General features: G+C 53.3%; 1 protein-coding gene across 1 annotated transcript in view; it reads right to left on the reverse strand.

Moving 5' to 3' along the window:
- TEX264 (testis expressed 264) overlaps positions 1-16,323 on the reverse strand; it is a 38,233-nt gene extending 21,910 nt beyond the window's left edge. The window contains exons 1-4 of the mRNA XM_027640511.1: positions 16,245-16,323; positions 16,052-16,105; positions 14,586-14,877; positions 9,071-9,292 (exon numbers count right to left, since the gene is read on the reverse strand). Coding sequence (XP_027496312.1) covers positions 9,071-9,292; positions 14,586-14,843 — 480 coding nt within the window. The 5' untranslated portion in view covers positions 14,844-14,877; positions 16,052-16,105; positions 16,245-16,323. The remainder of the gene's footprint in view (positions 1-9,070; positions 9,293-14,585; positions 14,878-16,051; positions 16,106-16,244) is intronic.
- Between the last annotated feature and the right edge of the window lie 29 nt (positions 16,324-16,352).

Here is a 16,352-nt window from a genome sequence, read left to right on the forward strand (position 1 = left end):
AGCCGCCGGTGCAGCCCCAGAGCCTGTGCCTTGCCTATGGCACATAAGCTCCCAGCATGAGAAGGAGCAAGAACCGATTTTTTTCTTTCATCCCTGTGATCCAATAACTACCCAACCCCGCGACTCATCCATCCATATTTTGACTCTGTGCAGAAGAGAAATGTTTTCATTCTCCTGAGCTCCCCGAAGCGGGGCCTTTCCTGTCCTTTTATACCAAACTAGAAACGAAAAAGTGCAAGTTAGTCATAGCACAATGGTCCCTTTTCTGGAGGTACAAAATGCCACTGCTTTCAAATGTATTATCTGCCTGCTCCACAGGTTTCAAAGTGGGAGCTTCACAGCCAGGGAAACTGGGCCAACAGCGTTTGTTGGAAAAGAGCAATATTTCTAAGAAGGTGATTCACATTTCATCCGGTTCATTTTGCGGCTTCTCAAGCCTGGCACAGCTGGCAAGGTCTGGCTCAGAGGGCTATGGGGAAGAACCGGTCCAGACAAAACTCATTAGAACCCAGCTAAAATAATTGCAGTGAGGCAGATCAATCTCATCCTTGAATTAATTGACTAGCTGTCAAGAAGGGAAGACCCCAAGGTTTGGGACACTGTTGCTGCTGGAAAGAGCAAGACACATCTCCAGTGCCTGACAAAGAAAACCTTTTGAGCTGACTGCATCCTCTGGGATTCTCTATAAATACATCTGGGGAAAGCATACATGCAGATTGAGTCGATAAAGAGATCTGACAGAAAAGCACTGTAGTATTTTACTGTCCCTCCTTGCCCAAGGCAAACCATTTCAGTTCTTTCTCTCCCTTGGACAGCTGGATGAAATATCCACGGCTTCCTCCATGATCATTAATCCTCACTGCAAAGGAGAGAGGGGAGCACATCTTTGTCTCTGAGCAGATTCACCTCTGTGATAATTTTGCAAGGTTGGGTAAGTCATTACGAGGCTGCTCTCCCAGCTTTCCAAAGCAGCAGCTGGGAGAGTGAGGTGGCTTCCTGCTATCTCCTGGGATGAAAATGCCCCCCCAGCAGGACAACTAAATGACAGCCAGCACTGGGCCAGGCTTTTGGCTGTCAGGTCATCAGAGATGCCCACACAGTTTGGCATGCATGGGAAGACAGGTGCTTGAAATTTGTTCTTCTTCCAGGAGCTGCCTTTGGAAATGCTCCTGGAAAAGGAGCCAGGATGGTAATAGGATTGAACTGCTGGGCATCACAGGAAACCATCCAGGGTGGCAGAGACCTGGGGCTGAGCTGCCAGTTGGAACGACCTCCCCAGGGTTGTCGTGGTGTCCTCATCACTAGAGGCTTTAAAGATGCAACTGGATGCTAGACAAGCTCCTCCATGCTCCCTTTCCCATGAAAGGTTGGACCAGACTCTTTTTCCAGGTATCTTACAACCCAGTCTGTTCCCATTTTGTGAGTAATTGGAACTGGGGAGGCCACAGTGGCCAGGAGCCTGTATCACACACCAGCTGCTTCCCCGGGATCAGGACTCCCCTGCCTGCTGCTGGGACAGACTCTTGCATGCAGTCAACAAAAATTTGGGGAAAAAAATGGGTGATTTCACATGACATCAGCTGTAGAGGCAGGAAAGGAGCCTTTGTAACTACCAAAACTCAAAGCTGGTCAGAAAACCTTTTCTGGTCAAAGCAGCGATGCTGTCAGAGCTGCAGTTTTACACCTGCCCCCCATGCAACAGAACAGCAGAGCCAAAACAGACAGACACTGCACACTTGTGCTTGCAAGAAGAAAGGTGCTCGTAGGCACAAGGCAGCAGAGAAGCAGGAATGGCACTGGCAGAGGTTGGGAAACCAGCACACACCGGCTGGCACTCACTGGTGTGCCTGGCACAGCTCGGCCATACCAGCGCTGAATATGAAGCACGGTCAGTGTTAATTCACCGCCCGCCCGCAAGGACCAGGGAGAAGCTGACAGCAGATGAGTAGTGGCCTGGGGCTGCCAGATTCCTCTGGGGAAATGGGGAAGTGGGGATGCCTGCTGCGAGTGGCAGGAGACGTGACGCAGAGCCCCGGATCCCCATATGTTCCATTAGCCGCGCAGGAGGAGCACGTTCCCCTGCAGACTCAGGTTAAACGGACCTGCTCCGCTGCACGAGCCGACCCCGAGCACGGTCCAAAGGTCCCTGCGGCGCTAAATGACATTGCCCACCAGAACTCCCTTCCCCACCTGGCTCAGCTCCCAGTCCGACCTCGTGGGCATCCTGCCCTCTCCTGCCCGCTCCATGCTGAAGGCGAGGTCACAGGACTGAAACATCCTCGGATGGTTTCGCCGCTAAAAATATTTAATAAATAAAAGTCGCTGTGAACGCGTGAACTGATGTGATGTGACATGCAGCTGGGGGTTGCCAACCAGGAGCGAGCAGCCTTGCTGGAGAGAGGGCCCACTGAAAACCAGCTGTCAGTGCAGGTCAGTGAGCGATGAACGTGCCCGCAAAGGCACAGACACCTCAGGGTCCCTCTCCTCTTCCTGTTGCTGCACGTCACCTTTCGGACAGGCTCGAGCTGGAGCATCACGGTGCCCACCCCTTGCCTGCTCCTCCCACCCAGCCCAAGATCCAGAGCTCCAGTGGCTCCTGGCAGAGAGCACATACCAAAGGTGTTTTCCATCAAGTCACTCCAGTGCTCATCCTCAACACCAGCCAGACTGGTGGGCAATCAGGAATGGTCCGTGTGCAGTGCACGAGCCACGTGCGACCAGACCTATAGCCTGGCTTGAAACCCATTCAAGGGCTCCAAAAACACTTTTCCTGGAGTCTGTATCCTTACTCCAAATGCCTGCCAGCTCAGGGCCCAGCAGCCTGCCACACTGTCAGCTCTGGTCTCGTCCCTGCCATCAATATGAGTTAGACACGTCAAATCCTCTACAACTCTCTAGGACTTTTTTCCCCCGTTATTATTTGGTGTGCAAGGATCACTTACCAGCAGCATCACGTAACCTCCTATCTTCCTGGGAACTCTACAGACCTATTTCCAAGTGCACATGGACTTAAACTGATGGTCAACCCACTCAACCAGGCAGCTGAGGCACCGCCTGTTCCCCCCAGCATTCTCTCTCAGCAAACCAATCCCCACAGTCATTTTGGAGCATGGGAAAAGGGCAGAGGTGGATGGAGAGCTCCATCTCCCAGAAAGCCACAGGTGTATTCTGCAGCATGATCCATTGATACAAGGAGGGAGAAGGTCATCCAGCTGAGTCCTTCCAGTCCACATGATGAGGCATTGAGGGCAGCATAGTCCCAAGCTGGTGGTTCTAAGTTCTGGATAAAGATATCCTGCTCCTCCTCCTGCCTGGATAGACCAGTATGAGACTTTGAGTGGCCTTGGCTCAGTAAGGGCTCCACCTTGGGCAGTGGTCTTCAGCCCACGGTCCCCAGAGCTTGCAGGAGACCAAAGGAGTTCATGAGGACAAATGAAGTTATGACTGAAGAACAGCACCAGCAGAGAGGGCTGGGCATCTGTAGTGCTTCCTAGACCTCTGGAGGAAAATTCAGGCAGGAATTGATCATCTGAAGCTACCACTGTGATCAGCTCTCACGCACGTGCAGACTGCAGCCCAGACTGCTCTCACACGACAAGCTGACATTTAAAAATGCTTCATGCACAGAGCCCAAAATAAATAAACGAAATCATCCAGGAGAAAGAATTTAAGTGGAAAAACATCCAAATAATTGAGCCCTGTTTGCAAATGTTTTACCAGCTCCCAACCCCCCAACCCCAGCCTCCTGACACAGCCAAGCAAAAAGATCGCTTCACTGTTTCGCCTTTAAAACACAAACCTGGAATGGGAACGTGGCTCCACAGACCTTCATTTGTAACAGTTGGGAGAAAAGGATTTTCCACACATTTGAGCAAAGCCAGCAGCCTCAGCAGTGTGGTCAGGGAAGCAGGAAGGGAAAGACGAGGTGCAGCCATACTCACAAGGGCACTGGGCACCGAGGCTCAGTTGGACTATGGACCATGGGCAGGCTTCCAGTACCCCACAGACAGAAAGGCATCCACATTACAGAGCTGTTTGGGGCACTGGGTAGAGGAGGAGAGTCTCAAGGATGGCACAGATCCCAGACATGTCAGCAGGGGAAACCATAGCAGCACCAGAGAGAAGGGAGGAGTGTTCATGGAGTATTTCTGTACTGAATTTAGGACAAAGCCAGATGACATGGGCAGAGTATGCCAGTGAAATGTTTGCTCTTCCGTAGGAAGATATAAAACACAGCTCACAGGCCCAGATAACACACATTTCAACATGTTGAACTCCCCACTAACAAGCTGTCCACATGTCAAAGGGTGATCTCTGGCCAGCTGGAGATGCTGGAAAGTCCCAGGAGAGACAGCAGCCTGTACCCGGCAACATTCAGTGGGTAAATAGCTGACTCTGGTAAGCACAGGTTGGTCAGGAAAAGACTGAGCCAAGGCAAAATAAATGGATGGCTGCAACTGGACCAGATCACTAGGAAGCACAGGAGACCAGCATAATTAATGCCAACCAACACACGTTTACAGCTGTCAGATCCTGTTGGCAAACGTGATTTATTTTTGTGGGGAGAGCAGGCTTGACCGATACACAAATCAGCACCCATGCCACTCAATCAGGCTCAGAGAAGATGCAGGACTTGGCATCATTTCCCATTTTTAATTGAGAAACTACAACTCCATCAAAGGACAGAGGTATGCACTTGGAGATGCTATTAGCTGGTTCAGAATAAATCCATGACTGGGGGGGGCTTTGGCAGGGGACAAGATCTCCACCAGAGATCTGTGTGTCACAGCAATAAGACCAAAGTTGAAATAAAGGATCCATTTGTGCTGCTGACAAGTCAGAGAACTTTCTAAGCTGAAAGTAGGTACAAAAAAAAAGTCCAAAAAAGAACCCAGGAATTAAGAGCAGAAAATATGGAAAACATTGGAAAATATGGCAGTGGAGGACTTTACAAGCTCTGTATATTTAGCTCAGCAAAGAGAGAGGCGAGAGGTGACTGCATCCTAAACTGCCATAGCTGACAAGTGGAACAAAGCTTGCTCCAAGCTACTGGTCAAAGGAATAACACGTTTCCCTGGCTGTGAACAGGAGCAAGCCATGTCTCTCTAGTACCTTGTGGAGCACCCTGCTCCCTCTGCAGGGAGCCAAGGTGTGGAGGAACATGACAGCCTGTGTCAGGCAGGAGCCAACCTGAGAGCCTCCCAAATCCTCCCTGGCATCACAGAGCCTGTACCAGCCACTGTTGCCCGAGATGTGCACTGCAAAGGAGCGATTCACAACCCATAGAAGTGCAGAATGTGTGAATACAGAGCCCAGGGGAAGGAAAAAAGCTGAAGTTTTGCTGAAGTTGGAGTATACCCTTACAAGACCATCTAAAGAGGTTAAACTACAGTTTTCCAAGTTAGGCAGAGCCTAAGGGCAGTCAGATGGTGCTCTGGTTCTTAGGAGGGTGCAAAGTAGTCAGGATGATACTGGTACCCCTCCACCTCCACATCCTCCTTGGCTGAAGAAAGCACAAAACTGACTGTAAAACCCACAGAAAGAGGCCAGCTTGAGCCAGGCTCTTGTAGGGTTGCAGTAGGAGACACCTCAGCCCTGCCTTAGCCACCTCTCTGGCTGCCATAGGAATCCAGGGGCTGGGAAGTCCAAGCCCACCTACCTTGCAGTGCCTGCTGGATGCCAGCACGGAGCAGAGAGATGGAGGTACACAGAGCCCACCACGGAGAGCTCACTATACCCAAACCAGAATAAACACTCCTTGAAATGGCAAGAGGCTACAGGACTCCTTGAAATGGCAGGACAGCTTTCAGAGCTGTCAGAAAGGGTTCCCACCAGGGAAGAGCTTTGCTGGAGCTTTTCCTTGCTCAGGAGTCAAGACTGCCAGGTCTGACAGGTAGTTGTGTCAAGGTGCAGGAGTGTAACCCCCCAGGAAAGCAGAGCATACCTACTTGGAGACAGGGAGAGGCATCAGCAGGAGTTATTACAGAAGAAATTCTTTCAAAGGACACTAAATATGTCTATGCCTTAAATAACCCACACTCGGAGTAACAAGCCAGCGGGCTCTCCTGGGCCTCTCCAAAGGAGATTCTAGCCAGTAAGTTGCTGCCAACGTGCCATCCCAAGGGAAGGATGTCCTCTTACCTGCCAGGGATGGCTACAGCCATTTCCCCACAGATCCTGACAGCTGTACCTGCATATGGAAATGCCAGCTCCTGAGCCCCACAAGAGCCGGGGGAGGGGGTGGGGGGCACAAGGATGGACAATACATCCTGCTCCATGCCAGCTCATCTCCCTTCCATCCCTAATAAAAGGAGACTGTCATCCTATGTCTTGTTTTTAATTATTGTTATAATAATTATAACAATTATTATGCTGCTGAAGCAGCAGCAGACTGGGAAACACAAAGCCCAGCCTGCTGAAAGCCAGCACCACTGCACCCTCACTGCTCAGGAAACACAAGCATTCCCAGTAACTTCCGCTCAGCACCAGTGAGTTCAGAGGGAGCCACATTCCTGCTCCTTGTCCACCAGCCTTTGGGACTAGATGTCCCCAGGTTAACCTCAGGGGATGCCGTGGGAATGCCGTTGGAGAGCCAGCTGTGGTGGGGTTTCCTCCAGCTCTGGCCCCAGACTTCCTCACCACCTATCACTGTCCTGTTCCCTCAGCTGGACCCCAAACCCTCAGCTCCTTTGCCCCACACATCTCCCCTCCAGTCCCCTTCTCCTCTCGTTCCTCTTCCCTATTTTTCAGCATCTCCAAAGGTTTCTCCACCCTCACTCCTCACATTCCACCCCTCTCCCTGCCTCCTCCAGTTCCTTCTCCATCCTCTGTTCTCTCACACCTCCTTTCTATGACTAGGCAGCCATGTCATCCTCCCTCCACTTCAGCTAATTCCCTCTCTCTCAACAGGAGCCAGTGTTTCATCTCTGCCACTTAGTCCCCTTTCATGCCTCCTGGCTTCTGCCATCCCATCCCCTTTCTCCCTGTGCCTGCTGGGATGGAAGGACAATGGAGGGACCCGCACTCGGCAGGCCTGACCCCCGGCTCTCATTAGCAGTGCCCTTCTCAAAGCATGAAATAAATAAATAAAACAAATCTCTGTCTCGCTGTCTCGGGTTGCTTAAGGGAGCTGGGCTCTGGGGGTGGGATGAAGGATGCTATTTGGAGAAGCTGTCTCCATGGCAACCCCCATTCCCACCACCAAGCGGGCACAGGTCACCTGTTTCCATGAAAGTTTCCCCCTTCCCTCCCCATGCCTCCACCCTGGGAAGTGCCAGCACAGCCCCAGGGGTGCAGGCAGTCCAGCCTGAGGGAGAAGCAGCAGTAATGCAGGAGAAGTTGCAGGGACGTTCCTGGCATGGGTGCAAACAGCCTCCAAAGTCCTCCATGCCTTGACTTCACACTGGAGAAAGGCAGGGCATCCCCACGGTGCAGCCCACTGCCCCCTGCTCCACCCAGCAAGGCAACCCCATTGTCCCCCTGCCTGTGTCCCCATAGTCAGTGCCAGATGGGCAGGGGGGCCGTCCTCTGCTGCAGGACATTTGGACAGACACAAGCACACACCCTGACTCACGTGCTGCTGGGACTGGGGCAGAGAGCAAAATGCATCCCCTCCCTCTGCACATGGCCGTGGGTGCTGTGTTTCCGTAGGATTCCAGTTATTTTAACTCAAATTCGGCCGCTCCCATTAAACGCTGCCAGGTGCTCCCAGAACAACCCGTGGTTCCCTTTTTAGCTCTTAACAATTCCATCCCTCACGCGACAGATGCGCTGCCGGGACCTTTCCCCAGGAAAGGCAGCGTCAGCCCGGTGTCGCCGAGCGCTCCCGCAGCCAACCTGATGCTCCCACCCCCGCCAGCCCCCTCCGTGCCCGCCCGCGCATCCGCAGGGCTGGCAGCAGTGCCCGACACCCCCCGCAGCAAAACAGCCGGCACAGCTCCAGGGAGAGACACAGAAGATGGGAATGGGGAACTGGTTCTGCTCTCCACCAGCTCCCCAGCACAGGGGGCACGAGGTGGTGGTCTCACCTACTCGCCTTCTGCCGGTACCAGCAGGCAGCTGCCCGCGGCTGGGGCGGACAAGAGGGTCGGCAAAGAGCCCCCGGATGAAGTTCCAGGGTTGGCACCCAGGCAGCCATCCTGCAGCACAGCGCAGGCTGGAGGGATTCACACGGTTCCCCCACAAGGCTGGGAGTTTCGCCAGGAAAAGCAAGTTTATAAATAGTGTGTTTCAACACGAACAAACCAAAGCGTCAGAACTCGACAGTCAGATAAGCCAAGGGCTGAGTGCCGGCCCCTCCACAGCATCCTCCCACACCAGGTAGGGCAGTCCCTTCCCTCCATCACCCAGCTGGCCAGGACCTTCCTTGCTCTCTGGAAAGCCTGGATCTGGAGGTGTCTGTGTCAGATGTGCTGCTTGGGAACACCCTTGCCACAGCTGGTCTGGCAGACAGAACACGGCAGCAGAGTTGGCTTCAAAAAGACCAGAAGCAGTGGGAATGGTCACCTGCTCCACTCAGGGGCAAGGGCAAGCACAGCTCACAGCAGCCAGCTGCCCAGCCAGGGCCAAGGGCCACGAATTCCCATGTATTGCTTGAAACAAAATTTTCATAAGCCCACAGGCCAGAAAGTTTCTAACTTCTCCTCCTGTCCCTGCAGAAGGCAGCTGCCCCACTGGTGAGGCTGGCACTCAAAACAGAAGTTCCATGGCACAAAGCATTACACCGAAGGGCACATACCTGCCAGATCCTAACAGCAAGAAAGAGACTCAAGGGAAAAATCAGCTTTTATCTCTGCCTTAAGGAGAAAAACAGCAAGTCGTTAGATGAGAACTTGCTTGTCGTAAACACAAAACAGCAGAAAAGACACCCCTGCACCTACAGAGCGAATGGAAGGACATCCCTACTGGGGAACTACCTGCCAGATTGGAAAAGGAGGAGATCTTGATGGTAGTGCCCAAGGGAAGACATTAAGAGACGACACGTCAGAGCAGCCCCATCAGCTGTCAGGAAGAGAAGCCTCTGACAGTCCCACCAAACACATGCAACGCTCCTCACGCCACACTCACTTACCTTGATGTAAGTGTCGAGGGCTGGGTGGACACGGTTCACTGCTAGATGGATGGACAACGGTGTGGTGAACGGGAAGGTCGCCATGACCACGTGGCTGGGAGCAGGGAAGGTGAAGATCTTAAAGCCGTACTTCTGGAACCGTTTGATCTGCTCTTCCGACGGCTTCGCGTCTCCCTCGCTCAGGATTCGGCCTATGGCAAAACGGCACTTCTCTGGAGACACCTGATGGAAGGGGAAAGACAGACAGGGTCAGGAGAAGCTTAATCTGGCCAAAACCTCAACCTGCTGAGCATGGAGAAAGGAGACCACCATGAACCAGGGTAAATGCAGTGACCCAGCACGATTTGGCACACCAAAACATGTGTCTGCTCCCAACCAAGGCTGATCCAGGCCTAAATCATCTACATTCCTCCCAGTCTAAGTGCACAGCCCAGTGGGGAAGGTGCTGCATCCCTGCTTGGAGGGCAGAGGGACTTGCAGCAGAGAAGAACTAAACCCCACCGAGCTGCTCACCCAAACCTGCCACAAGCAAAAGTCACTGCAGGAAGTGTCTCTCCCGACTCCCCATCAGAGACCCGACTGCCAAGATGTGCTCACCACCATCACCATCTGCAGGACACCCTGAAACTCAGGGAGGGGCTGAGAGATGTGACCACAACTTGCCTAGCTTGCCTCTACTCCACCCCCAAGGAGGTCACTGGACAGCCATCTGGACATGCCACCAACCAGCACAGGCCACTGGCACTAAGCTGGAGAGAAATCCAGAGGCTGCTGGGTCCCTCAGTATGGCACTGTTAGGGGTGGGGAAACTGAGGCAGGTAAGACTTGCAGCCACCAAGCTGTTCATAGTAACACAAAGAGAAACACATTCACTTCTATCCTGGATCCCAACATCATGTGGAACCTAAAGCATGTTCTCTTTCCAAATTTGGGAATTCCTCCCAGTAAGACACTGGGTGCAGGGCTCCCAGCCCAGAAATAGGGGTGCTCAAGACTCTGCTCCCAACACAGTGATGGCCCAAAGGACTTGGGCAATCTCCACACCAAAGCTGAGCCAGGCCACAGCTTTCATTTCTGGTTTTTAACAGAATCCCACCACTCGAATTCAAGCTGACCCATAGCACTGGGCAGGAACACGGGCAGGAGAACCCAACCACTTCCCCTGATACCACCTAAGGGCACAAAGGTGTCACAAAGCTCTTGCAGGGACAATGTGAAGCAGAGACAGGATGCACACAAGGCCAGTGTGTTACCACTTCCCATCCCTACGCAAAAACACAAGGGGAACTCTGCTCTGTGCTTCCCAATCTCATCCCTAACTTTGCTGTGCTAAAGCTCACCAACGCCTCCTCCTGCAGTGTAACTATTCTCCCCTGCTTTTCCCTTAAACACCTTTTGATGTCGCACGGCAGGACCACCCCGGAGGGGGAACACAAGCAGATGTAAGTGGAAGGAAGAAAGCAGCCTGTGGAGCAGCATCCATGAGGCTGAGGACGCGCCTCACGGCTCGCTCTTGCCCTCCTGCGCTGCAAGAGGGAGCTGCAGACACGGCTGTGCCCAGCATCCATCGACACTCCGAGCAGGAAAAGAGAAGCAGATCCACCCCAAAGACAGTAAGAGTCAGCAGTAAAAAGCATCCATGGGGGAAAGGTCCAGACGAATCAAGGAGATAAGGGAAATCTCGGTAAAATTTCTTCAAATATGCAATCTCCATTTATGTCCTGAGCAAAGACAGTTCAATCCCAGCCCCAGAGCAACTGTCATGACTGGAGCTGATGGTGCAGGCAGCACCACTGGGACCAGACGCATTTGCTTCCTCCTTTCTTCTTTTACCTTTCTTTTTCATACTGTGCAGCCCCACGGGCACTTTCCCAAGGGCAGCAGCAAGGCAGATTTGCCTTCTCCCCTGCCTGGCAAAGCCCATCTCAAGGGAAGGAAGGAAATACTCCACTTAAAACCAGCCTTTCCCTAACAAATCTTTCCGGTAGGCAGGTGCTGATCAAAGCCTTTGTTCCCCCAAGCATCCTGACACAGTTCTGGAAATGATTAGTTAACTTATCTGGCAGCTTTGCCGATGGGAGCAAAACCCATTCCTGCATTCAGAGAGCATTTTGGCCTCATCCCTCCAACACTTGGGCACAGGCTGGTCGCTGAGCACGTGGACTGCAGGCAAAAGGCCTGGGCACGTGCCTACAGCTCTATGTGAGCAGGGGCTTGGCTGAAGCTGAGCACAAACCCGCCCGTCACATCAGTCCTTGCTGAGGAGTTATTTCTGTTGCTGCCAGAGGTGGGAGAAGGAGAGAGAAGTCCTCTGGGTTGCTAAATATTAAATAAAAAGGAAAAAGGGGAAAAAAAAAAAAAGAGTCCAAATTAATATTAATCTTGTCCATTAAAACACATAAAACGTTGCTGGCAGCGGTTCGGCAGCACTCAGGCAGCATCCTTGTGTGAATGTTGGAGAGCCAGGAGTCAGCAGGGAGCCCCAGGGATGCTGGTGGCAGTGGCTGCCCTGAGACCTGGCATGACCCTGAGGCAGCCCACACATTCCAGGTCACGGGCTGCCCCCAGCCCCACTCCCAGCCGAGAGCCAGCAGGTGGACGCTGCTCTCCAGCTCTGGCATTCCCATCCTCTGTCTTGGGCAGAGCTTCCTTTGACCACGAGTCCACCAGTACAGCACTTGCCACATGGCACCTGCTGGTCACCAACCCCTTCTTGCCACTGCACTGGGGGCACCAAAACCCCCAGGAGCCAAAAGCTGGGCTGGGGGCAGCTGTCTGGGCAGGGCCCGAGGGCGCTCAGCCAGGGACGCCACAGGACACAGCCAGCACATTCTGCTGCCTGATGACAAAAGGCCTATTTTTGGAGACAAGTCAACATCCGTGGCAGGTTGCCAGCTCTGGGCGGGCCAGCCCTGCCACAGGGTGATCCACTGAGGTCAGGAGAGCACTGAGAATGAGGAGGAAGAGGAGGAGGTCATATCTTCCTTCCAGGGGAAAGGCAGTCTGGGTGACTGATCCCACCCTGCTGGACCTCCAAGAAATAAGAAGTCAGCAGTGCACACCATCTCCCATGCCACCATGACTCAGTGGATACGTGCACCTGAGCCAGCACATCAGGTATGAGTGCTGCAGTCTCCAGCCAAGTGACCCACCCAAAACTGGCCCTTTCTTCACCTGCCCAGAGGCAAGACAGCCACCTGCCCAAAGACATCCTCACTCCCAGCACCCTGCCTGGCCTGACCTGCCTGTTGGTGAGACATGAATCTCTGTGGGAATCAATTCAGGAGCCAAAGATCAGCCCGTGGAAGGTCTCACCAGCACCAGAGGTGCTCCAGCACACCCAGGTGTGACACTGTGCTCAGGGATGGCAGGTGAGAGGAGGTTCCTGTCCCCAAGCAGAGCCACAGGCACTGCAGTTTCATTCTGCATGTCCCCTGTGTCCCAGCCACCACAGTGGCTACAGAGGCAGGAGGTTCAGGCCCACGTCACCTCCCCAATGTCACGAGCAAAGGCAGCCCATCCAGAGAAGGGCAAGGTTCATGGGGCTGCCTGCCAAGCCTTGGAGGGCAGGTTAAGCTCCCACCACAAGGAGAAACAGCTGCTTTCAAAACCCTGGATGGCCACATGAGACAAGTTCAGCAACTCCATTGCCTGCTCCAACCACAGGGATCCAGGGCAGCTCCAACCACAGGGCAGAGATGCAACAGATGCAGGAAGAGGAGAAAAAACACAGGACCAGAAAGGGAAGGCAGTTTGATCCTGCATGGACAGCCCAAATTTTCATGGTCAGGTAGGAGTTGCTCCTTCCCAGCCTCACCTGGTGCTACCAGGGAGAGCATTCCCTGTGCCAGCCAGGGCAAGCGTCACCACAAATATCCTTATCCCTATCTGTGGGCCTCAGCAGTACAGGCTTTCACTAGCCCAGGCTTTGGCAAACAAAGAGGTAAGGCACAATGCCTTTGCCACAATGCCAGCAGCAGGTCTGCAGGGCAACCACAGGCATGTCCACATCAGGTCCCTGGAGCAGGACAGCACCAGGAATGGACACCGAGTCCTTCCAACAGCACTGACTGCCCTACTCCATCCCCAGAGACCATGGGGAACAAACAGCAGCACCAAGATTCTCAGCTCCAGGCAAGGACCTCACTCAAGGACAAGGACACACAGTAGAGGTGGTGAAATGGCCACTGATCCTGTGGGCCCTCGCATACCAGGCACTCCCCATGGCTCCCACTCCAGCCGTGACACTTCTTTCAGAGAAAACGGTCTAAGCACACCAAGTCAAACCATGCCTCGGCCCAGCTCATCCCTAGGGGAGGAGTCTTCTTTGCCATCATCCTTCCTAGGCCAGGAAGAGGCATCATAGTGTCCTCTCTGCCTCCCACGATCCAGGAAGGCAAAGATAAGTCAGCATGTCACAGGATACAAAGACACGAGGTGGCTGAGCACACCAGGCTCCACTGAGCACAGCCAAGCTCAGGCTTTCTCACCTCCAATATCTTCCTGTCACAGTTCTCTCAGCACTACCTTTTCACGGACAAGTCCCTCAAAGCAGGTCCAACCCTTGGGAGCACCATCTTGCAAACCATGAAACAGGGTTCCTAAAACAGGGCCAGCCACTCTCAGAGCAGAAGCACTGGGCAAGAGCTATCAGCCCAAGCACTGTGCCCTGTGCCAGACCCAACACACGTGCCCAAGCACACAGGCACAGCTGCTGGCCACTGTTATCCCTCCTCCCCATGGATTCCTCCACGGTCACGCTAGCTACTGCAGAATTACTGGGGAGCCAGGCTGTCTGCCCCAGACAAATGCCCACATGCCATAATTTGGAGACCCCAGTGTCACCCATCCTCACCCCCCGGCGAGTTCTGATGCACTTCTGTTTGTTCCTTGTCTTGGATTGTTCCCATCAGAGTACTTGGCTCTGCCTGACAGCCATCAGGCAGCACGCTTTCTGCTCACCTCTCAGCCTGGAGAGAATCATGGAGCAACTGTTTCATCAGACAGGAGCCCTCAGCACACAGCACCTGAGGTTTCAGTAACAACTCTCAGGGGACAGAAGAACTACAGGGAAGCTCAGAAACACATGAGAGCACTAGAAACAAGAGAAGGAGCAGTGATGAGAATAGACCGAGCTGAAGAGACCACTTGCTTTCAACCACAGAGTTGCAAGCCCAGAAGGACTGCACTTCCAGCAGCCAAGGAATCTGCCAAGAAATGTCTCATCTTGGGGTCATGAACATTCCCCTCTGCTCCATAACCAGCTTCGTTATCCTGCTGATAACTTATTCAGCAGAGGCTATCAGAAGAGAGCAAGCTTTGCTCACCCAGTGCCTTCCAGTTAGGGTTATCCAAAATCCTATCTGCTTTCAGGTGCCTTTCCTCACAAAGCATCCTCTGCTGACCCGGGAGAACCTTGTGAACCCCAGTGCCTGAAACATGATCAGGAAGCATCCCAAGCTGAGAACCCGTGTGCTGACTGTGGGAGCCCGTGGCCTCCCGGGGCACCCCTTACCGTGTGAGGGTTGTCGTAGTAGACGCCGATGGAGCAGAGCTTCGAGGAGATGCTGCAGCCGTCCGTGAAGAGCTGCCCGGATTCTCCATAGGGGCCCACCCTGAACTTGTAGGCCAGAGTCATGGTGCCGACAGGGGGGGAGCCAGCGCTCACAACCACCTCCGTGAAGAGCCCCGAGTACACGGCGAAACCGAAGACCGTGAGCAGCAGCAGCGCGACCACCGCTGCGATCAGCCCCAGGAGCACCCAGTCGGTCATGATGGACACCTGGTGCGCCACGGTTCCTGATGCACTGGCAGCAAGGGCAGAGGAGAAAAAGGAGGGCAGTCAAGCCAGCACTTGGGCAAGCAATCGCTTTCTGAAGTTATTTGTGTGCAGCAAAAGCACTCTCATTCAATTCCTCTGATGTGTGAAGCTTGAAAGGAGTGGAAACCCCCCAGAAGCCTCCTGTATATTAGTCTCACATTGCATCAGCCTGTTCCAATTGGTCACCAGGTACAAATTATACTGCTTCAGTGCCTCTTGGGAATAAGGTGGTTATGAAGGGAGGACAGAGAGGCACCATCCCCATCTCCTCAGAACTGCTCAAGTCCAATTTTGCATCCAGGAGAGACCAAAAACCACCCTGGGAGCCTGCATCACCCAAGAGGTAACAGATACACAGCACTGGGCTAAGGATCAGGGGATCACAGTAAAATAATTTATCGTTTATAGATACCATGCCCAAGGCTGTGACTAGGGAAGCATCTTTGTCAGCAAATCTAGAAGACCAGGCCTTCCTGCAATGATTCAAATGAGGACCATGCCAGTTCAGAACTGAGCCCTGTATCCAGATCCAAATACCCCGAGACACTGAGAGGAAGCTGAAGACCCAGCTAGAAAAAGCATCCCCAACACACTCAGGTGCAATGAATTACTGGTATTCCTTTTAGATAGCTTTTTTTAAACTAGAAGAGTTTTTACAACCCCAACAAAGGCTTCCTGTTTTGTTTGGCATCTTTTCTCTTGTGCTGACTGTGGGACACAGCAGCCTGGTTGGTGAATGCCTCCTGCTTGTTGTCACCCACCAAGTGCAACCACTCTGAGGAGTTGCAACCCAAAACATTTCAGGAGAGTTGTTTGTGTTTTATACTCCCTTGAAACACAGCTCTGGCCACAGGGACTAGCTGGGACACTCCCCTTGGACTTTCACAGGAGGCAGGTTTGGAAGCCAACGCTGAAGTAAACAATTCACCTTTACCTCTGTTTTATAAACACACTTTGTCCACAAAGAGTTGTTCACAGAGGCTGCTGCTTGTTCGCTCAGCTTTATGGCAAGAGAAAAGCCACATCCTGGTAGGAAGCGCAGGCGGCTCCGCTCTGCTCGGCCCCGGCAGGCAGAGGGATGGCAAAACCAAGCCCTGCCGAGCCACAGCACCCGCCACACTCCTGGGCCAGGCACCGTCTCACACCCTGACCCCACTCACCTGAAACACTCAGAAACGCTTCACGGCATCCACAGGAGTGCAGGATCTTCGGCGCTGCAGCAGGAAAAAATAAGTATCATTGCTTCCTCTCAAACTCACGAGACCAAAAGCAAAACAAGCCACGCCAGAGCAGTCGAAAGGTGCCCGGTGGCCTCGGACCAGCTGCCCAGAGCAGGGGTGTCCCGAGGAGCACCTGCTCCTGCAGGACCCAGCAGGCCAAGGTTTCTTCCCAAAACTCTGCGGCTGAACACACGAGCACCGACAAACACGGAAACGAGAAAGGGACGGTGAAGGAGGACGA

Source organism: Corapipo altera, unplaced genomic scaffold (genome assembly GCF_003945725.1).
Source record: "Corapipo altera isolate COAL_440 unplaced genomic scaffold, ASM394572v1 55, whole genome shotgun sequence".
NCBI lineage: Eukaryota > Metazoa > Chordata > Aves > Passeriformes > Pipridae > Corapipo > Corapipo altera.